Source organism: Paramormyrops kingsleyae, chromosome 4 (genome assembly GCF_048594095.1).
Source record: "Paramormyrops kingsleyae isolate MSU_618 chromosome 4, PKINGS_0.4, whole genome shotgun sequence".
NCBI classification, from domain to species: Eukaryota; Metazoa; Chordata; class Actinopteri; order Osteoglossiformes; family Mormyridae; genus Paramormyrops; species Paramormyrops kingsleyae.
Genome location: NC_132800.1, coordinates 33,874,421 through 33,897,039, shown reverse-complemented (window position 1 = coordinate 33,897,039; position 22,619 = coordinate 33,874,421). Strand labels below are relative to the sequence as shown.

The 22,619-nt window shown below is 41.1% G+C and overlaps 2 protein-coding genes across 11 annotated transcripts in view; both read left to right on the top strand.

Annotated features, from left to right (window-relative positions):
- Window positions 1-22,528, top strand: part of asic1c (acid-sensing (proton-gated) ion channel 1c) — a 183,866-nt gene extending 161,338 nt beyond the window's left edge. For 3 of the 10 annotated variants that reach the window (XM_023815689.2, XM_023815690.2, XM_023815684.2), the window contains exons 4-12: window positions 3,794-3,844; window positions 4,271-4,421; window positions 4,616-4,672; window positions 7,017-7,170; window positions 7,357-7,448; window positions 7,588-7,667; window positions 8,022-8,093; window positions 11,000-11,052; window positions 15,885-22,528. In XM_023815689.2, coding sequence (XP_023671457.1) covers window positions 3,794-3,844; window positions 4,271-4,421; window positions 4,616-4,672; window positions 7,017-7,170; window positions 7,357-7,448; window positions 7,588-7,667; window positions 8,022-8,093; window positions 11,000-11,052; window positions 15,885-15,963 — 789 coding nt within the window. In that variant the 3' untranslated portion in view covers window positions 15,964-22,528. The other 7 variants (XM_023815691.2, XM_023815692.2, XM_023815686.2 and 4 more) reach the window with 5 other exon arrangements.
- The window catches only part of atg9b (autophagy related 9B), a 233,841-nt gene that overhangs the window by 171,885 nt on the left and 39,337 nt on the right, over window positions 1-22,619 (top strand). The gene's annotated exons all lie outside the window — the stretch shown is intronic.

Sequence of the window (22,619 nt, the reverse complement as noted above, 5' to 3'; positions counted from 1 at the left end):
TTGTTAAATTAAAATAATCACCTGGTTGAATCCGTTTCCCAAAGGCGCATTAGTGGATTAAAGACTTGAGTAACTGTCTTGTCTGTTTTTGGGGTTTCTTTCTCATCAATTGGCTTACAGCAAAGCTGAGGAGAACCCGGAGGCCCGTGACGGATGCCCTGGACTGGGCGTGGCGCCAAGGGGAGGGGGCATAGCGCCCCCCCCCCCCCCCGCCCACTTCCTTCTGCGTCCCTCTCTCTGTCTGCCACCTTCGCCTGCGTTGAAGTGGAAAATGTTCGCTCATCTTCCCCCCTAGACGAAACGTCCTACGAGGCCGGCGTGCAGGTGCAGATTCACTTCCAGTCCGAGTTCGATCCGGTTCCAGACATTCGTTTCCACACAAGAGCAGCGGGTAGCGTATCGCGGACAGCCGGGCCTCACCGCATGCTGCCGGACCCTGCCACACTCCATCTCACCCCCGGATCGTCGTGCCGTCTGTGGCTGCACGCCACACTGCATCTCACCCCCGGACCGTCGTGCCGTCTGTGGCTGCACGGCACACTCCATCTCACCCCCGGACCGTCGTGCCGTCTGTGGCTGCACGCCATCCGACTTCCCATGGACTCCTATTCCGTCACCCCCTGTCATCGGCCATCGTGTCCCCTCCCCTCCCACCGGGGTGCATCGTCAGTCCCTAACCCCCAGCAACATTGCCGTCGCTCCACAGCAATGTTAACTCAGCTGTCTGCCTCCGTCAGACCTCTGTGTGTCTTTAACCCCCCAGCCCTTTCCCTGTGACCACATTAGTTCTATTCCTTTACTTTTCTTTCTCTGATCTATATGACATATGGTATAATAGACAGCGGATGGCAAGCGGCGAGTAGGTGGGATGTAACTTGTGAGAAGTGGTTCTTGTTTCAGTGCTTAAGGGCTGTGTATCTATACGTGCATGCATACATATCACAGTACAGTCCTCTGTGGGACGGGCTAGTCGGTCTTGCCCACCACTGAAATACTGACAGCATTAATATGCAACTGCATCGGCAGCAGCTCTGGGAATTGCTTTGATCGGTACTGGTTCCCATAGGGAGAAAGAGACTCTGTACATTGTTGTTTTATTTCCATAGACAAGAAGCCCTCTAAGGACGCAGGCATCTGTTTTGGATGTACAGTCACTGCCTTTGGCCTGTTGTACCGTTCATCTCTTGCACCGTATCTTTACTGGGTGTTTTCTAAGAATCTTTGTATTGGCTGCAGTCACTCTATCTCCTTTAAAATGCTTGCAGCTCTGCAGTTAAGAAAAAGTAGGCATTTCGGTTGTAAAACACATGGTATGGCAGTCATGAATGTCGCTTTAATTTCATAACCCGTTCAACTGATAAAGACATTTGCAGAAGTGCTTATGCTTTAGTGAATGTGACAGAATAAGTCTCCCGCACCCATAGCTAAAACGTGACAATGAAACATGTGCTAAAGAGCGATATAGTAAATAGATGAATATTTATTTTGATTATAAATGTCATTTTTAACAGAGAGACTGAATTTAATAGTCCACGGTCTTAAAGTCGAAGTAAATATACCGTTTAATACAATTAGTGTTTCTTTATGACGTTTGGACATTTACTTATTTTGCATTATGTAAGGCAACTATATTTCAACCTCACTGTGAGATATAATCAGGTGATATCAATTCAATACATTTTGTATTTTAGCAACTGGAATAAGGATGTTTTATTGTCATAACCCTTTTTCTCTATTTTCTTTAATTAAGGTGTTATTTTCCATGTTTGTGGATGGAGAAATGTTGGTAGGGTGCATTTTGGTTTCTCATCGCAAACATCTGGCCGGCCAGTCAGTGTGCAGAATGAGATCTGAAAGCGACCTAGTTCATGGTCGAAGATGCCCCACAGCGCCTTGGTCAATGTTACGCAGTACTTGTAAAGGTGCGGCAGTTCTGGAACAGAGCCAGATAGTCACATGACACGTTTCCTGCAAGGCCATGTCAGTCTGTGTCTGTGAGTGGTCCTGCGTATTTTACCACAATGTAATGTAATGATAACCTGTTATTTTGACCTTGTGGGGACCAAAACTCGTACTTGTATTTTGTTTGTTTACTTATGGATGAGGATAGTTGGGATTAGAGTTTTCCCCATAGAAGTGAATGGAGAGTCCGCAGAAAGATGATTACAAACCTGTGTGTGTGTGTGTGTGTGTGTGTGTGAGAGAGAGAGAGAGAAACCAAACAGTATAGCTGCTGCAAAAATTTTAATGACTGTGCATGAAAATATTAGTATACAGCCTAAATTTATTGCTCTACCGCAGTAGCTATATAACGATTGCGTACCTGACTTTGCTTTTGTTGATTTTTTGAGAAATGTCAGGTAATTTGATTGTATACCCAGATCACTGCCATTGTTTCCATTTGACTAGTTTGATTATCCACGTGACTAGGTCCAGGACTGGAAGGTAGATAGTATAATCCGTAACTATTTTAGGTATCCTGTAAACTCCAATAAATAGTTTGTCTGCCACTAAACTATGTCTAAGAATTCATTAGAGGTTGTACCTTAGCATAAATAATTTATCACTTATATAAATAATTCTTCATTAGTTGGACAGCTAAGGTTTTCCCCCAATAATATATTCCCAGGCAGCTGAAACTGTGCTTGGTGGAGTCGATAATGGGCTGTTTCAGTGATTTGTAGATTGGATCCACCCAGAATCCCTATGATTCTGGATACATTTGCATGTCAAGGCAGGGAAAAGGTTTTAAAAAGCTACAGCACAATCAGAGCCTCGCAAGCAGCCACCATACAGTGTGTGTGGGACTAATGGAGAGCAAGGAGCCCTTTAAACGCTGTAAACATCTTTCACTGAGATTCCGGGAAAGTGATACAGACTGTACTGATCACAGTGCAGGGCGTCTGGCCATCCTGGGCCTGATCCAGAACAAACAGGCTATTTTATATTATTTTTCAGTGATGGCCCTGGAGGATGTTTCTCTGGGTAGTTCTTTGTTTACTATGTTTTGGATGAAAAGAGATGCTTTTCTAGTCTAGTGAGCATTTTTCACAACGACTTCTGTGATTCATGACTTTGGCCATTTTCTGGCACACATAATTAAAGCTCATATTTGATTTAATGATACTAATATTTATGTAAGGGGTGCATGAGCCTAAGTCACATTTTAGGCAGTGAGATGTACTGTGGGTAGTCTGTACATATTCTCAGTCAAATGGTCTCTCCTGTTTAAACGATCCTATCTTAATGTTGCCTTAGCTAACAGTCTTATTCATTTAATTTTGCATTGGAAATTTACCCCTGTCCACATGTTTAGTCAAACATTATGAAATTCAATTATAAAAATTAATTGGAAACAGATTATGAAAATGCATGTCCAAAGAATATAAAACATTACCAGTTAAATATTATGCAATATATCCTATAATTAGATGTATGTTTTTACGGCATAAGCGCTGCACTGTGTCCGCTCGAGGTCATCACATATACGGAGAACATCTTTTGTTTATAGGGTGAAAGTGAACTGCTAGTAAATTTCCTCATTACTCTATATTGATGTTTTACTCATTAGCAGTACACAATATAAATTGTTAAAGAGTTTTGCTTGTCATTAAAGGATCAGGAGAGTGTAACTTAATCAGTTATAGTCTTTATAAATTGTTCTCTACTGGCTTTTGTACAAAGCAATTTATAAGGGTTGGTTTTAAAGCTTCCTTTGCCCTGGTGTCCTGTTTGATGTCATGCTTTTCTTTAGGATGTCTTCATTCCCCGTGATTCTCTGCTTCCTCCTCAGGAGCCGTCTGACATCTGTGACCCTGTGCATGGTCTCTGCTTGTGGCTTTCTGTGAGCTCTGCAGCCAAATAACTGCACTCTTTCAAAACATCATTTTTTTTTTGTTTGCTGATCATGAAATCCTTTGAATCTTTACCTGTACCTAGGTAACATTGTCATTCTATTCATAAAAAAGCTTAAGTCCTCTTTACTATTCATTAATTCTGATGAGATACCTGTAATAGTGAAAGAGAAATAAATACTTTTATATTCACTGTAAGGTAATATAGCATGAAATCCCTGAGTTATAAGGTGAGAAATTAAGGGTTATACTATAAAGTACGTTTTTAGCGCTAACATAATCTCACTGTGCAGGACTCAGTAGAGCAACACAAATTGTTGTCTCCTGCTAATAGTGTAGAGTTTGATTTCTGCTAGGCTGGACTTCAGAACCTCCATCGATGCTGGCGCTGAATGGATCACTGTCCTTTATGTCAGCTTCAGTACCTCCCCCCTCCCTGGGGAGACTGCAAGTCGACGGCCATGGACTCGGAGTTCTTCTCGACGTACAGCATCACGGCCTGCCGCATCGACTGCGAGACACGCTACCTGGTGGAGAACTGCAACTGCCGCATGGTCCACATGCCAGGTAACACATGGACACGACGTTGGATGAGACCTGGGTCCTTAGTTCATCACCTGCCTTTTAAAATGTGGATTCTTTGCGGGGGAGGGGGGGGTTGGACTCGCCCAGAGATTGTGAGAAAGTAAATGTTCTTGCCAACAGTGAAGCATTGCATCTGCTTCAAAAATAAGTGAAGATCTGCCGTTTTATCTGCATAGGAACCTCCTCTGTGTGCACGCCTGAGCAGTACAAGGACTGCGCAGACCCCGCTCTGGGTAAGCTCACCACCCTGCAATAGGCCTCTCATACTAATGATATTATCGACAATATATGGACATAACATCAATAATTTTTTTCTGACCTCGATATTGCCAAATTGCATTACGTAGGAATGAGTGCCCCCAACATTTTGGCCAGTCACACTGCTTCTACCATCTTGTCTGCTCTCTGTGTCGCAGGTGCGGCTCACGGCCGGTTTTTACTTCACGCAGACGCATGCGCGCCGTGGTGCCGGACTGTCGGCAGTCCTGAATGTTCATATTTCTAGTGCCGATGTGCCAGGCAACCGTGTACTTTGACGTCAGGCCTGGGGGTAGTGCTGTAAAACAAAGCTGTGTCTGTTCTTAAGAGTTACGGTTATGAAGTGTGGTATGGATGTTATAAGAACAAATAAGAATTTTACCAAACCTAACCATACACTATGTACTAACAGCGCCCAAGGCAAACAAAAACATTTCCATATACAAACAAAATAGGATACGAAAATAAAGACTACAACCAAATAACTTACAGCTATTGCTTCCAAAACCAACAGAAGCAAAAACAAACTTCAAATACTTCCAGTTAACGTTTTAAATGCTCTTTAGCTAAAGTAATGTAATTTATCTTTCTACCTCTCGTGCGACACACTTGAACCATGGAAGTTACAACTTTACGTCAATTTCTAGAAGTACAATTACTAAAAACTGAAGTCAAATATATACCAACTAAATAGATTTACATATTTATAATAAAACCTAATGAATGGAAAATTAAACTAGATTTCAAATGATAAAATACATATAAAAACATTTTAAAAAATCAAGATGATAGTAGCATCGATTCCAAAATATACATGGGTATATGGTGCTGCAGTTACAAACGTATTTTATTTTAGTTCATAGCCATCTGGGAGTCTTTATAATCCTGTTGTGAGAAATCATATAAATCTTTTTAAAATTTTGTCCAATTTTTGTTAACAGAACCGGAGAATCCATTTAATCTATTTTTTTGTTTGTGTATTTTTATTCATGTTTTAATTATTTGGGACATTTACCTTTTTGACATTCCAGTTCCAATTTCTGAATTTTCTGAAGAATTAAAAGTTCATTGCTCTTTGAAGGGTGTACTTACAGTACGTTATTATGCTATGGTGGTATCTATATATCAATGGCATAAAATGGTCTTAAAATGACAACGATACCATACGGACGATATATCGTCTAACAGTTATGGTAGCAGGCATGGCTGCACCCCCGTTACACTCGTTCACTTTGCATCTTCGGGTTTTCGTTTGCCTTCGGGACCCATTACCGCGGCTTGCCAGCCGCTGCATACATTAGTCTCTGATGATTTTTCGCTAAAGTCCCACCCTTTGTGTTTATATAAATATGGATAATATTTTTATATAAATTATGCAAATAATGTGTGAGGAACCAGCTCAGAGTATAAATATCCAAATAAGAATCTAGGAAAGATGAGTGCTGACACATTTTATTTTTGTTGTGGAAATACTGAATATGCCTTTGTTGGCAGCCCCATCGGGTATAAGGAGGGTTAGTTAAGTGTTACATCATTGCAGGAGAACATTTATTACCAGTTTCAATAAACATCATGAATGAACCCCAGCTCAAACCAGTATACTGATATCAGTGCAAGAATGATGCAGGCTTTGCCTAACAGAAACACATTCCAGTCTTTTTTCTGATTCCTAATCAATCAATCTTCTCATTTTCAAGAAGCAGACCCCTGACATTTGCATGCTATTCCGATGTGTGTCATTGATTTGGTATTGTTGCGGGATCTTGGTACTGGAACAAACTAAGCTCTCGGCACGCACTGGGAGGATTGTGTCATTGTAATTCCGTGCTGATGCTAACATTTGTCACACAACTGTGTCGTCCTCCAAGCAGCCAAGCACGTCAGACTGCATTTACATCTCTCGAAGGCTGGATATTTAATTTTTGTGCACCTGCTGTCAAAAGAGACCTGGGCCATCTTTTCAGTTTCGTCTGAGCTAAGCAGATGATGCCAGGGGGTGCCGAGTTTTTGCGAGGTATTTTTGTGACGATTTGCGTGATGCAATGTGATATTTTCAATCCTCAGGCTTACACTCATTCTACAGTGGATTATAGATCCACGTTTGAAGCCAGAAGATCCATATTCCCAGCCAAATGCTTCGTTAGTATGCGGTGTGCTGTTCCTGCGTTTCACACTGTGCGGTTTATTTCTCGATTTCTTGAAGGAGTGTAAGCTTTCGCATCTGCCTTACCACGCTAGCTATTGGCCCACATTCGGTCATGAGTCAATTGGTTTCCATAATATCTCTGTTTATCGTAAGTCCTCCTCCCGTTTTCACAGATTTCCTGGTAGAAAAGGACAACAACTATTGCGTATGCGAGACGCCCTGCAACATGACGCGATACGGCAAGGAGCTGTCCATGGTGAAAATCCCCAGCAAAGCCTCCGCTAAATACTTGGCTAAGAAGTTCAACAAGACAGAGCAGTACATAGGGTAAGGCTGCACGGTGCCGAGTTAAACCAGGGGAGTATACTTATGAGACAACTTCTTCCCCAGCGTGCAAGATGGTATCCTGTTCATATAAGCTGGAAGGTATGGGATAAAGATAGACACATTTCATTTAGCTATGGTATGGAGATTTCTCTAAATAAACACTTTATATTTATTTTTGTGTTTTAGAGAGAATATATTAGTCTTGGACATCTTCTTTGAGGCTCTCAACTATGAGAAGATTGAGCAGAAGAAAGCGTATGAAGTAGCAGGACTGCTTGGTGAGACAGATTCCTGACGGAAGTGTCTCTTTGAGCACCGAGCGGAAGCTGTGCTAAAGCTGGATAATTAAGGACAAGGTGTTTGGGACCCTGTGACAGTCTAGTAATTAATACTAATGAAGAAACTTCTTCTGCACAGGTGACATTGGTGGACAGATGGGCTTGTTCATTGGAGCCAGCGTCTTGACAATATTGGAAATATTTGACTACTTGTATGAGGCAAGTATTGACTTGTCTCTTTCATTTCGCCTGCGATGTACCGAAAGTGAAGAACAGAAACTTCAGAGATGGGGACATGTTCCTTGGTGCTGGGACCCAGTGGCTACCACGTGTTAGAGATCTTTAAGAGGGCTTAGGAATATGGTGAGTGATAAGGGTATGACTGGTGTTGTGCTTACAAACCTGAATTCACTACTACTAGAGAGACCGTTAGTCCGTTTTAGCTGTTCAGCTATTAGGAAGTGGTCCTGCGCAGACTTGTGTAGATTGGTATGTAAAGAGCCGATTCACGTGTAGTGATGATGTCGGTCACATTGCATATTTACGTCTTGACATTCCCTTCAATCTATGCAGGTGTTTAAAGATAGAGTCCTGGGTTTCTTCATACGCAAGAAACGTCCCAGACGGTGTCAGAGCGACAATCTGGTAACTAACGTCCCTCCCCACAACGGCCAGAGCCCTTTCTCCTCAACGCTTGGTTGTTAACGTGAATGCTGCCTTTGAGGGAGCCATGTCTTTTTCTCACACCGCGGGGTGTGACAGGCTGTCGCCCTGCCTTGGGAGGACGTCTGCTGCTTGGGTTTTGTTTAATGCTTAGCCGGATTTGATTAGCCGGATTTGATTTTGGTCTGCTTGTCTTGCTCTCTACTTTGCAACACGCAAGCTGAAACGCCTCCAGAACCAAATTAGCTGTTAGTCTGCGCCACAAAGGGCTTTAAGTTTTTCCTCTTTCAGAATCGACAGTCCCGTCGAAGTCATGATTCGGCCGCAAAAATCCAGTTTGTGACTCAGTCTATAGCCGAACCACTCGATCCGGTGGATCTAGCAGCTGAAGTCCGAAAAAGACATGTACTCCTCCTACTGCCTGGAGATTTTTTTGCATGAACGGTTGCTTCAGTCCTAGAGTTTGGCTGAGATGCTGACATGGCAGAACGTTGTTGAAAGAACGCCCCTTCCCCTCAAACAAGTGCATTACGTGTCACAAAAACCTCTGAATCACCAAATCCAGTGTGTAACCATTTTACTGTGGAAAGTAGCCTATGTGAATTCAACAGGCAATTAAACGATTCGCCTAAAACTTTTAGCTATGTATTGTAACCAAGTGGTACATGTGATTCTAAATGGATGGCATGATATTTTCTTCCATTACTTGTGGTGGTTATTTGACTATATATCTATACTGCATATATATTAAATGCCATTCATTTGGAAAGCTCAACAAGGAATTCAAAGTATGACACTGAAGAGTCTAACGTGAAGATGGAATAAAACAGTCATTTACCGGCATTTAATATCTGCAGTAAAGTGCTGTGCTTGTCTGTTTAATTATTTGTGTTGTTAAAAGCTTTGGGAGCAAAATAAGATGATGAATTGGTATACCTAACTATACAAGCAATATGTTTGAATCGAGCTGCCGAGCGAACTTGCCGGTATTCTGTTGCAGTTGTTTTGTAATGTTGTTTTATTTCCTGTCTGGGCTTCTGAGCCTGTGCACAAGTTCCCCAAAGTGCACTGTATTGTACTGTGTGGAATACAACAGCTATACTGTTCAATACAATTACTTAATCATTCATTCTTTTTACATGTGTCCTTTGTGAACTTCAGCATTTTGCGTTCATTTGTGCCAGTTCTGAACTTTTGAGGATTGATTCACTTTTGTTTCTTTTTAAATTCAAACTTTAATATTTTTCTAATTTTGTTCCTTAGTATATTGTGCCCTAACCAGTCTTGTGTTTTCTCTCATTTGAATTGTTTCACAATGAACACAACAGTTATTGCAATTACATGCCAAAGGGTAAAGGAAACAAACAAGATCTTTTTTAATATGATGCAATGTAATACTTCTAGAATCTAGTTTGACTAATCTCAGGCTTTGCTAACGATTTTAATGGCTGTATTATGTGCCAGAAACTGAGAGCGTTCCGAACCTCTCTTTCAAAATTTAAGTTGTAACTCCCAGCCGTTCTCAAAAAAAAATTAGTAAATAAACTCGGATTGCAATGGATATTTTTAGCTTTATTGTGTCTAGGTGCCACAGTCTGCAGTTTAAATAGGAGCTAGAACATTGTGATAGTTCATACCTTAGACAGCAGCAGAGTTTGATGCTCTTTCATATGGCCATGAGTCCTTGGTGTAAGCTGTACTAATGATTCACTTGTTTGTACAAATCGTGCACAAGTCAGTAGGTTAACAGTGCTTTATGTCGATTTCCAGTAAGAGTTAAATCATCTTCATGTTTTGCTTTCCCTAATGATCATCAACCCCACAGAGAAGGCCCAGTGCATTGACTTTGGCCTAGTTTTTATTTTGGTGTGAACTCAAAACTCATTCTACCTCAAATAGCCACATAATGACATTTTTACTGCACTCCAGGACATGGGATAAGCAGAAAATCTGAACTTAATGTTCTCATAAGTCTGCTTGTAATACCCTGTGGAATTCCAACATTTTTTTGTAAATAAGTAAAAAAAAAATATATGACAAACTTGGTAACTTTTCGCTTAATTTTGGAACTTTTTGGCATTTGTAGTTAAATATGTCTCTGCTTTCTGGATTGCATTGGGTTACCTAGGATTCCTCTTAACATGGGCAAACATCACATCACCTTTAGTACCCTTAGATACTTTTGGAGAAAGTTAATACATAACTGTAAGATACCCATAATATTTTACCAGGTGTTTAAAACTTTTAGCTGATTGCTAAAATGAGTGATATCCCTCTCACTAGGCCCCTTCAAAAAGTAATGCTTTTGATTATGATTGTGTCATTGTGTATTTGAAATTCTCTAATGAACTGGTCAGTTACACGGACATATAAACACACATGCACATATAATGTTTATGTGTTATTACTAGTTTCCGTGTTGGAAATTACGAAAAAAAATGGTAACATCCAATTAACTCTTATAGACCTCAGTTTAAAAGAACAGGAGAAAAACAACAATTTAGCTCTTCCATTCCCAACCATTGATCATGGGAACAGGGAAAGAGAGATTCTCATTAAATTAAAATTCTCATTAGCGGTTACTAATATCATTATCCCTGCATTAGCTATAGGGATTACTACATGTAGTGAGGTCATAGGTATTATTCCTTGTTCCTTGTTCATTCATTAAGTTTTAATGTGTATAGATATAAGGCTGCTTGTTCAGCAGGCCAAAGACGGACATCCACTTCCTGTCCTGGAGTGCTGTACTACTCCATTGTACTCAATGACCACGATGATTTGTTTCAAAGCACTTGTTATTTACTTAATCTCTGCATTGTATTATTTTAATTTCTATTTAATTTCAGTCACCTTCTTCATCTTTCTTTTCATCATGTCTATTCCAGGAATTTCCAGAGAACCCAAGCAGCCCTGGTGTCGCGCCTAATCTTGCCCCCAGGTAGTGATCCCCATCGATAACAGACCTCCCCCCCCCTCTCTTTCTCTGTTCAGACCCACTGGGACCCATTCCATATTTCGTGCCCTTACTCTGACTAACACCTTTAGTTTGAGTGGTTTTGGTGGATATTTTCTCGAGGAAAAACATAATAATAAAAATTCAAGATGCAATTCTTTTTTTCCCCCCTCCACAGTTTAAATAAGTGACTGCTAAAGACTCTAAACGGATTTACGCAATTAGGCACGAATGCAGATCACTGGTTAATGACCTGCATGAAGTAATGGACTGGATACAATTTGTATGTGTCTGCCTTTTGGGTCCGTAGGGAAACACTCCAAATAGCCATTCTTAGAAATGACCTAAACGCTCTTGACCTCAACAACTACAGTATTTTTTTTCCCCCCTCATTTTTCAAAACAACCACTGATTTCAGTGTCATGAAGACCCTTTTAAATCAATTCGGATCTAAATTGCAGCTTTGCAATTTCCTACCAGTCAGGACATTTTACTGAGGAAAATGACTGAAAATGCCACAAAAACCAGGAAAAAAGCAGCGTGGCACCATACCACCCCCCCCCCCGCCCTGCACGGTCTTTTCAAGGGGGATCTCTTCTATGTTTTTTTTAGTATTTTGCTCCCCGCCGTGCTTTGTACAGCGGCCTGTGTTAGCGGTGAGCCTTTGGACAGTGAATCTGATACAGAGTCCTTTTACCTGCTAATTACTGTGTGTGGACTGTGTATGGTTTCCTGCATTACCCAGTGAATCGTGCTCACTGAGCCCGAAGCTGTCACATACCAGTTTGCGGCTGATCATTTATAACGGAGATCACCTGTGGTAATATTACATCCGCATCCGTGGTTCCGCTGTGCACCACTTCTCAAAGAAGAGAGCCTTTTCTTTCATCCCCTTATCTAAAATGAGAAAATAGTGTATGAGGAGTAAAGCTTAAGAGACGATAAAAAAAATATCTTTGGAAAATTAGAGGTGGCTCTAGGACACCTGTGATAAGCTTTCAAAATTTTGGTGGGGGGAGGGGCAAAAAATAAAAAATCTATGTAGCTGACTGTGCTTGGTTGGTGTTGGAGTACTTATGGACCCTCTCTGGGGTTTGAAGCTTCTGCAGGCTGCAGCTATTCAAAATCCACCGATTGTAGGTAGCAGCTAAGAAAGCTGCGATTTGACCGGCTATATTTTCCATAATTGCTATACTCTGTAGACAAAATTAATCGATTATGTAATTATTAGCCTACTTGTGATTTTTTTTGTCAGTTTGCTTGGTTTGTCTTTCGAGATGACAGTGCGGCTTTGTTGTGGTTGCGATTCCCTCTCTCGGCTCTCCGTGTGGAGTTTGCATGGTCGCAGGTATGCACTGGTTTCCTCCCAATCCCCAGAAATCACGCAGCTTAGATGAACTGGTGTCGGTAGGTGGTCTTTGGTGATTGTGTGAGACTGTGTCCGGCAAAGGGCTGGCATCTCTTCCCAGGCGTCCCCGACCGCCTGCCGGCTTACTGGGGCAGGCACAAGGCTCTCTGTGACCCGGTACTTTGTAAGCTTTTCTCACAGGTAGATAGATGGTTGGCTGGTTGGATGTTTAATTAGGGCTGTTCAGACTTGAATTTGTATAAGAACATAGCCTATAGTGTAGATTTAGCATAAACAAACCTGACCAGTTGACATATTAACTTCAGAAGTCACCAGTCCTGTCCCTCTTTCTTCAGTAAAATTTCAGTGCATAAAAAAATCAGCTGTAATTAAGTAAATGGAGAAAAGACCATTTTAGCACTGTACACTGTCCCCAGTTATTTAATAGAAAAATTTGTTACAAGGATTGTGATTGTTAAAACCCGTGTTACACTCCTATAAAATCATAGACCTGGTGCAGGATGATGACATTATGTGAAAGTGTCCATTTCATAATGCTTAAATGGGTAGAAATGAAAAAAGCTATTTTGATAATATTGCTACGATGAAAAAAAATTAATATAACCAGCATTACAGCAAAATGATACTATGACTCCAGAGTAATCTGAGTATGAAAAACTCCTGTTAAGATACATTGCTGAAGTCACCTTGGATGTTCGAATCCAATATGTTTTTATGGATACATTTATCCTTTTGTGGATTCACTATGAACCAGTACAGAAGGCAGTTTCACTGTTGATGGACAGTGACAGGAGCTTTGTAAGAGACCAAGGCAGCAGAGTGCCTTGTATGCATTCGGTCCACATTTTATGATGTTCTGAAGAGCAAGCTAGTTACCAAAGCATCTTATATTGTAGACAGACCCATTTCTATTAAATCCGGAATCTGTGTGCAACATGTATTTTCAATATCAGCCAAAATATGGATGGAACTTTTTTTTACAATACTTGGAAACCAACTAACTTCAGCTGACTGAACTTTAGTCCATTAGCACAAGGCATTTCATCTTTAGCCATAATCTTGTTCCTGAGCAGATTGTTGTCACAGATAACGCTTTTCAAACTACATGGATGTGCTTAAATACTCCATATTCTGGGATGTTTTTCTGCCCGCAGTAGGGGTGTTGAGCACGTGAGCCGCTCTTTATGATGGCATTGCCAAAAGTGCAGTTGATATGTCAGCACAATCATTTCCTGCTGCCTGTCAGACTTCAGAAATTGCTCATCAGCGCTTTGGCAGAGAACTCATAAATATGAAACGTGTGTCTTCTTCCATGTCGTGGGATGTAGTGTCGGGATAAACTGCATGCCTAAAAGTGATTTGTTACAGCACTGGGATGTAACCTCCTGTTTTCTCTGGCTAGCTGCCCTTCCTTTGGCTTGCGACTAAAACAGATTCATGTTTATCCAATTAGCAGTAACAGCAAAGATGACAACTGGTATTCAGTTCCGTGGAACAGGTAATAGGATGCATTCTGTGACGTCAAGCTTACAAACAAGACGAAGAACACTGTCCAGCCCAGCACCCAACCGAGGACCTCATCACATCACATGCTCAGGATTGTCTGGCTTCCTTGGCTCTGTTCATATAATAAGAATTATAAAGAATTGGCACATAATGTCACAGGCTTTTTGAAAACTAGGCCACAATACGGAAAGGTAGGAGAGAGGATATGTATTTTCACCTTGTTTATTCTTATATATGGTCATTGTTACTCTGGGAGGTTAGAAGCCTTTTGATTGGGTAGACTTGTTCTGCTATCAGTGTTTCTAAGCTCAGTGTGGGAATATGCTAATTTCTATAATATACAGCATATAAACTGCAGTCTCCTAACTTAGCTAATCCTTTGACCTAGTATGCAAACACAAGCAAAGTGTTTACGGAATACCACGTGGTTAAGGAATACCGTAAAATGGCCTAGTTTACCTTAGTAAAAGAAGCATGAAGTGTCACTCTGTTGCTCCTGCAAAAGAGAGCTGACGTTTACAAGAAACATCTGTGGAATGTCATGCAGAGACCATGAAAGGTCTCATGTGAATAGCAGTTTAAATAATATAGCAGATTATGGATCTTCTTTCTTTTAAAGTCAGACACTTCAAAGTGTCACATTCAGATCTGCCATGGGACTCGGTTTAGATGTTATGAGGAGGTTGAAGTTGGTGCAGCAGGTAGCACTGACGGTTACATGAACATGGATTTGATTTTAGGATGCTCGTGGAAGTTTGAGGAGTATTTGTCAAAATTGAAATAGGAAATAAATACATATGAAATGTGGTACGGAAATGCACAGTATTGTCTTCAGGTAAGACGATTATTGCAACCTAGAAGTAACAAAATGGAAAGTGCAATCTTTGGGATGAGCTTGTTTTCCTGGAAGGTGGTGAGTTGCGAGATGATTTCCTGGAAGGTGATGAATACTAAGGAAACTCTACAAAGAGCTGCACGTATATGTAAGTGCATCAGTTGTCAAAGGGAATTGCTCCGTAATGTAATGGATAAAAGATGGTATATATATATATATATGAGAATAAATGGTCTTTAATTTGGAGGAAAAAGTGGGCATTGTGCTATATGTACTGAGCAGTTCCTGCAGCCCTGAAATCCATTTTAAGAGGCCATTGTCATGGAACCTGCGACCAATGACATCGCTAGATGCATTCCTTTGTGATGTCATCACAGGCCTGCATGCAATGAGTTTGCATCGTAAAATGGACCTCTGTCTGCAGATACAGCTGTCCGTTGCGAGGCTACCAGCAGCCATCTCCAGCCGACTCTTTTTTTTTCTTTTTTTTCAATCTGCATCCCGACACCATTCACTGAAACAACCGCAGTTGTACCTGCTGTATGCCACCCTGCACAGTGTTTGAAAAAGAAACTTGTGGGTGAATTAACCTATAATCCACCTAAGTACAGATCAAGTACCAGGCACAAGACTAAAAACTGTCTCTCTCTCTCCTCCCTTCCTGCCATTATACCATGCTCATCGTTCTTTTCTCCTCCTTCATTATTCTTCCTTCCTTCCTCACCACACTCGTACGAAACTTGGCTGATAACACTCCATCGTTCCTGCACATGTTTCCTGTATCTTTCTTCTGCCACACTCACTTATTTTGATGTGATAACCTGCACTCTTATCACTGTGCCCCCCCCCCCCCCCCCGTTTTGGTCTCCTGTTCATCCATAACACCTATTGTGGTGTATCCCTCACCTTCTACTTCGTCCATTTCTTCTCCCCCTGCGAAATCCTCTCATTGCTCATGTCCTGACACTCCCTGCTGCTGATCCCACTCATTGGCGCCCTCTGCTGTTGCCCTCCTGTCACTGCCACTCCCTCATCGCCCCTCCCCTAACACGTTTGAACTTTTGACCCCTCCTTTCCCCTTCCCTGCTCCCCGTTTCTCTTTTGCAGAGTACCTGTGACACACTCCGGAGTCACTCGGACAGTCTCGGATTCACGCCGAACATGTTACCTCGTCACCCGACTCTAGGCAACTTTGAGGAGTTTGCCTGTTGACAACATAAAGAGGGGGGTGGAGTCTGAGAAAACTGGGGTTTGACAGCAAACTGTGACAATTACATATATATTATTACAAAAAAAAAAATGTGGAGGAAATATTTAAAGAATAGCAAACCTATAAATGCCTGAATAGAAGTAGAATATCACTTAAATAAACAAAAAAAACTTCCAAAACAGAACTCAGGTTTAATTGCCATTTCCTGGCATCATCTCTCTGCTCTCTGTTTCCTTATGTTAAACTCCGGCAAATCAGACATCAAACTCTATCCTGCTTGGGGTCTTTCAAATGGAGCCCATCTGCTATTACTGAAGTACAACACATCTGGGACAGATCAAGCTGTCTTCATGGACAAGCCTGTCACATGTCCAGTCTGGGGGAACCGAGAGATCAGATATGGGGGACTAAGAGTTGGACAATTCTCCCACAATCCAGTGCGAGGCAGTTGCTCCTGTAAGAACTTCCCATTTAAGTGTTGGCCAAGAGGAATGGAATCGCAGTGGCCTTCCAATGGTGGCTTCATCTCAAGGAGCACAAGAGGACCTGAAGGAGAGTATCCGGGCAGGCCTACATCCGTCAGTAGTGTCCAAGTGCTTTTTTTCTGTCATCTACAGCTTTTTGGATGTGATTGGGGTTTTTGGGGGCTGGCTTCTCATACCAGTTTAAGGGCAGACAGTATCCTTCCCTACCAAGATCCCTCTGAGATTGAGGCAGCTGTCACCTCAATGTGTCATTGCAGTAGAAGCTGTGTCTGTCGTCCCTCTTCACCGGCCTTTCCCGTGAGTGAGACGTGGATAGGTTGGTTTCAAGTCCAATTTAAATTGATTTTGATATTCCTCTTTTCTTTACAGCAAAGAACCATATCAGCATTTGTGCATAGAGTCAGTAAATGAGGGTGTGTGGTCTGGTATTAAATATTCAGTTGTTTTTTTGTAGTCCAACTGCACAAAACACGATTAGATTGGCAGACACCAAGAGATCACATTTTTACATAATGAGAATTAATATATTTACACCGGTGTGAGATATGGACGCAAAATGTGACTGATCACTGGACTTGGGAGAGGTGGCAGATGCCCAGACAATGTGAGGATTGTTCTGGAAAGTAAGATGAGCGTGCTTACAGTATTTAATGAGTTCCCCATTTCTGTGTGAGGCCTTTTAGCATTCAGCTTTGCGCAAGCCAATCCTGTCAGAATGGCAACAGTAGCATCCAGTGAAATACCCAAAAATCAACGTCATCATAACATTCTCGTTACAAATGGTAGACCAATGGCTTTCTCTCAAGGTACTGTAGCTGCGGTGTGGCGAAGACAGCTGTGCATCACTCTTCCCTTTTCTGTGGGACTGCACTGGATTTCAAGTACCATCAAATGGGTCGGAGTTTCTTGCAGGAAGAATAATCCCTAGGTCACGACCTCAAGTCTCCCAATGACCGGAAGAGCCATGTTTGGTGCCTTGATTTGTTTCGTAAATAGCTGCTGTTGTTAAGCACATGCGGCGGCAACATTTGCGTCGCTGCTGAGACTTAAAATGTTTATGTTCTTAAAACAGCACATATTTATAGCTTTGGAGTAAATCTGATTGGCCACAACGGGGTTCACCGATCACTGTGAATGCAGGAAATAACCATCCGTTACCACCAGCTGTGCTGCAGTGAGAAATGTGCAGTATACTCCAAAAATAGGTAATAAACAGTTACTAAAAGAAAATCATGTTCAGCTTAAAATGGCTACTGTTTCTACTGTAAACACAACTGTCTGACAGAAAGTGTTCCTGAAAAAGGATCTGGCCCAGTATAATGAGCAGTCTTTAAACTGGATGTTTATTATTTAAAAAAAGCTTCCATACAATGCCAGGTAAACATGTAAGCTCTGCAGTGTGACCTGGGATGCAGGCCGACTGTCTGGTTTTACACCCCAGGACGCTCAGTGATAAGATAGCAGCATTTCTGTTCTTGTAGAGCCCACTGATAGGGAAAGGGTGAAGATCACAGTAACAATGATAAACCAATTAAACGTGGGTGTCGGGGCATTAAACTGTCATTAAAAATTCCATTAAATGCTATTCATATAATGGGGTCTTTTGGTTTGGTTATAAAAATGAAGGCTGTCCTAAAATAGTTGGCCTGGACTGAAAAAACGATGGCATTTGCCAGTAAATAACTTGTTAAAAACAACAAAATACAATACACACAGGATCTACATTCAGGGTTCCCCCGGTCCCGGTCCCGAAGGGTCAGTTTGCAGTAAGGTGCTGTAAATGCACCTTATTCAGCTCACCAGGCAGTTGTCAGGTTTCAGTGTGTTTGAGCAGGTAAATCTGCAAAGTGTCACAGACTGGCCTTCCAGGACCGGAACCGAGGAGCCCTGATCTACATTATAGGGTGTAGATTTACAATAAGAGCAAGAGAAACATGACTGGATACTGATAGATCATAATGTGTGGCATCCAGAAGATAGCTGTTTGTTTGCCTGGTCCAGCTGATGCTCAGTCATGGACCCTTAAGCCATTCTCAGCCTTCTGCTACTGGTTAGAATTTGAGCACAAAGTATTAATGGGCAATTTGCCTTTTTTGACAGTCAATTCATATAATTCAGGATTAGTTTGGCTATAGGATGCATGGACAGCAATTTGCCCCGCCCCTTTTTGTCCACTGACTGATCCCTATCCATACCAATGACTTAGATTGTTTGAAATAACAGATATCTGGCAGTAAACGTTTAACAAATAGCTAAACTGTACTGGATTAACAGAAAAAAATTCTCCATATAATAACAAAGGGTTTGTAAATGGGTTACTCTTAGTTGACCGGAAAAATACAAAAATGGGAGCCAAAAGCATTTTCACATGATAGGAGACAGGTATGCGTGAGGAAATAAGTTGATTATTATTTACAAATAGTTTGTTACCATGAAGCTTTACTCCTGTCTGTCTTTTCCGTCTTTAACCTTTTCATCTGAGGCACCGGCAACACTACCCAACAATTTAGTTGAAAATGTATTTTATGGCTTTTCAGCATTTTGATTGAGGCTTTCCCTGACTTAGGATTTTCAAAAAGGGTTTTGGCTAAGAGAATAGCCTGGAGGGTTTTATTTATCCGGTTCTGTCTATCCATCTATGTTTATGCATTTATTGATAGTATTATTACCAAGCAAATTTCGCCAGTCCAGCAGCCCTATGTCCCACTCTGTGTCCCCCCTCCAGTAGCACTTTGGCTGTTCTGTTTTCATTTTAGATCACAGTTATTCTCTGCAAACTGTCTAAGATTTACAAGTTGCATTGCCTAGAATCATGACACACTGCTCATTGCAAACACCTTAATATTCCATTCCGGATGTTAGCAGGAAAGGAAATACTACACTTTGCACAACTCCAAACATTTAACTATGAATAATGAAAAGTAAAAAAGCCTCGCTGTGGTTCATTACTGTATTTTGACAGTGTTTTATTGTGAGATTTGACTGTTTGATGAGTCCTTCTCAGAGAAAGTCCTGTTTGAGGGTGTAGGTGTCTGTTTTCCCCCAGTCTGCATATTTGCCTACTTGACAGTGTTTTATTAAGAATGAAGGCAGCATTTGACTGGATTGTGTATTCTGAGTACTTTCTCCTTCACTTTAATGGTCTTGTAGTACAAAACTGTGCCGCCTTTGCATTGTGATATACCACTAGGTAATTACAGGACTTGGTGGGTAAATTTTAATGAGCGCAAAATCTCCCGAATGGATTGAATGAAATGTCAGTGATGAAAAGTGTGAAGGGAACAGCTAACTGCTTCAGCATCCATGCTAATTTCTCTCCCTCCCTTCATAATGATTAGCTCAGTGATATTTTATGAATTATGACAACAATCAATGTAAATAGAAGCAGCGTGGGTGTAAAAGGCGATTGGGAAATTGGCTGTCGACAGGAAATCAGGTTTCTGTTGGTCTTAGTACGTTAACTTAATGACTGTTTAACCTGTACATAAAAATGACTGTTGTAAAACACAGAACGCCTCTGAAACGCATCTTTCTGTTCAGCGAGGTTGAGCCCAGTTTCTGTCTCCTCTGAATGAGGGTTAGGGAAATCCACTGAGTCCCTTAATTGGTACAATGTTTAAACTTCAGCGCGCAGGATCTGTCGGTGCCCCTCGCAAGCTTCCAGCTACGATACTTTGCTGTTATTCTCTCACATCCATCTGCCCATGTTGTAGAGCGAGAGTGCAGATTTACCCCCATTTCATTAGCAAAAGGGGAGCAATACTGTGCATTCACTGTGTACGTTCTGGATGGCCATCTCAATTCAAAGAACCTGTATATAATTAACTCGATTAATTTTTGTGTCAACACTACTACTTTTAATAAATAATAATAAAAACAGGCTACATTTAAATAGTGCTTTTCATCCCTCCAGGGAATGTTTAGAACCAGTTTAATGTATTCTGCTGTTTATTATGAGCAATAAGATTCTGCATTCTGCAGACATTTAAGAGTTTAAAAAGAAGATTGAACACTTATCCAGCTGATTCATAACGTGAATTTTGTGAGTCATCAGCTCCGTAAAAAAAATATGTGGAATTACTCAAATAACAGTTTGTAGACAGGTTTTTTTGGTCCTTTTTTTTGGCTGCAGCTGTCCTGCTTTGAGTATAATTACATTATCGGATGAACCACATAAAACTCAACTAATGGTAATGGCTGTAGTGACGGGGGTTAAGATGAATTACCAGATGAATTCTGAATTATCTTTTGCTTCTCATAATGTCTAACTCCCTCCCACACACAGACAAAATAATATGAGTGAAAATTAAGTCTGGTGTGCAGACCATTTCAGGATGCCTTCAGCGAGCTTTTTAAAAGTTAAGCTGCAAAGAATGAGGCAGCTTTGGGACACTATAGTGTAATTATATGATTATGAGCTGATATCCAGTTAGGCGATTCTTCTGGCCAATCACAGAGAAGCAGTGGCGGAACACTGAGAGTGAAAGGATGTGGGTTTTAGCAGCCCCGCGACGGGACAAGGCGTTTTTAAATTCCACCAAGCAGCATAACAACAATCCTAGTTGTATAGTGACACAAAGCTTTTAATGGATTTTTAAGACTTAAGTTCTGCCCACTAGTAGATTAAACTGTAGCTCTGTCATCGCCTAGTAAGTCTGGTGTATTCTACTCTTCAAGTTCAGAAGCTGTGTGTGTGTTACTGTGGGCCTCTAACCCCTTCGCTCCTCTTTGCATGTCCTCTGCGAGTCCCCAAAGCCTCATGTACCCTTGTGTATCTTTGCTATGTTTTAGTACATATTCAGTATATATCTACTAGTATCAGTAAAGTACTTGGAAGCCAGATGAAGCAAACAGCACGTTCCTTGAGACCGACTGTGACTCTGACAGAGAGCCAGTGCTACTGGCACCTGTGTAATTTAACATGTATTTTTAATAGTGATGTCCTCAATCACCTTTAGTCACACAGCTGGACGTATAATGGTTTTAAAAAGGTATCATATGACCCTCCGTAACGTAATCGTTTTTATACAAGCCGGATCAAATGCTCAGCTCACTGATCCAAACTGGTACACTGGAGAACTGGTCTGTCTTAACGTGCTTGTTTTTCAAAGTAGCCTTTTGATGAAAGTAGTTTTAATCTAGATGTGTAATCTAGTCAAAACATTTTAATGCCGGTCAGCACGTAATGCCCAGTTTGCCTGGTTACCCTTGCCTCAGTTAAACCGAAACCCTGTTCTCAGTTTTGTCTTGTTTTCAGCTCTGTGCTGGGAATTGATGACCTTGTTAGAGCAGAAGCTGCTACCTTATCAGAAAGAGTCTCTGTCCCAACGTCGATCATAATAAAGTTCGCAGTGCATCAAACTAGCCAAGCCTTTATCTTTTTTTACCTTTACAATCTTTGTTAATTTTTTTAAAATAAATATCTTTGTGTATAGATATGTGAGAAATTTATATTTTGGTCTGAAAGTTGTGGATTAGCTCCTAATTCTGCTCTGAATTACTAAGCATATAAACACAATCTGAGGACCAGCGTGGTCTGGCAGGTGGCTTTCCTTGGTGTTACCATTCGGCATCCATGGCAATTCACCGTTTCTGTTGGTTCATCTGCCTGTTTCGCTTCATTTTTGCTGCTGCTTCATCTTTGCTTTTTGGGAAACACGTTTAAACACGGATGTGAACAGCGAGGCAAACAGCCCATGGTGTGTTATGCTGGAATCACTGAAATGTTATTCTAGAATTTTTTTATTGAGTCAATGTGAAGAGCTGAAGCGGTGCGGAACGGATGTTTTGAACAAAGAATGAAAGTACTTTCAAAACATCCAGCCATTTGTATTTTGTATGATCAGTTCAGATCTTTTTAAATGGATGTTCATTGGTGTATATTGTCTCCAATCACCAATATCTCTGTCTTACCTGATGTGGCACCTGGGGGACTGTAACTTGGCTCATCTGGCTCCATTTACTGTATAAATATATTCAGTAAATAACTACCTGCATATTTTGTGAATGAACTAAGACCTGAAATATACTTCAAATAAAAAAGGCCTTCTCGTAAATGCTGTTTTGCGTGTCTCTGTACCTTAACTGGTCGTCTTTTCAGGGTCGATCATGGTAAGTATAGTGGTAACCAAATGTGTAAGTGTCCCG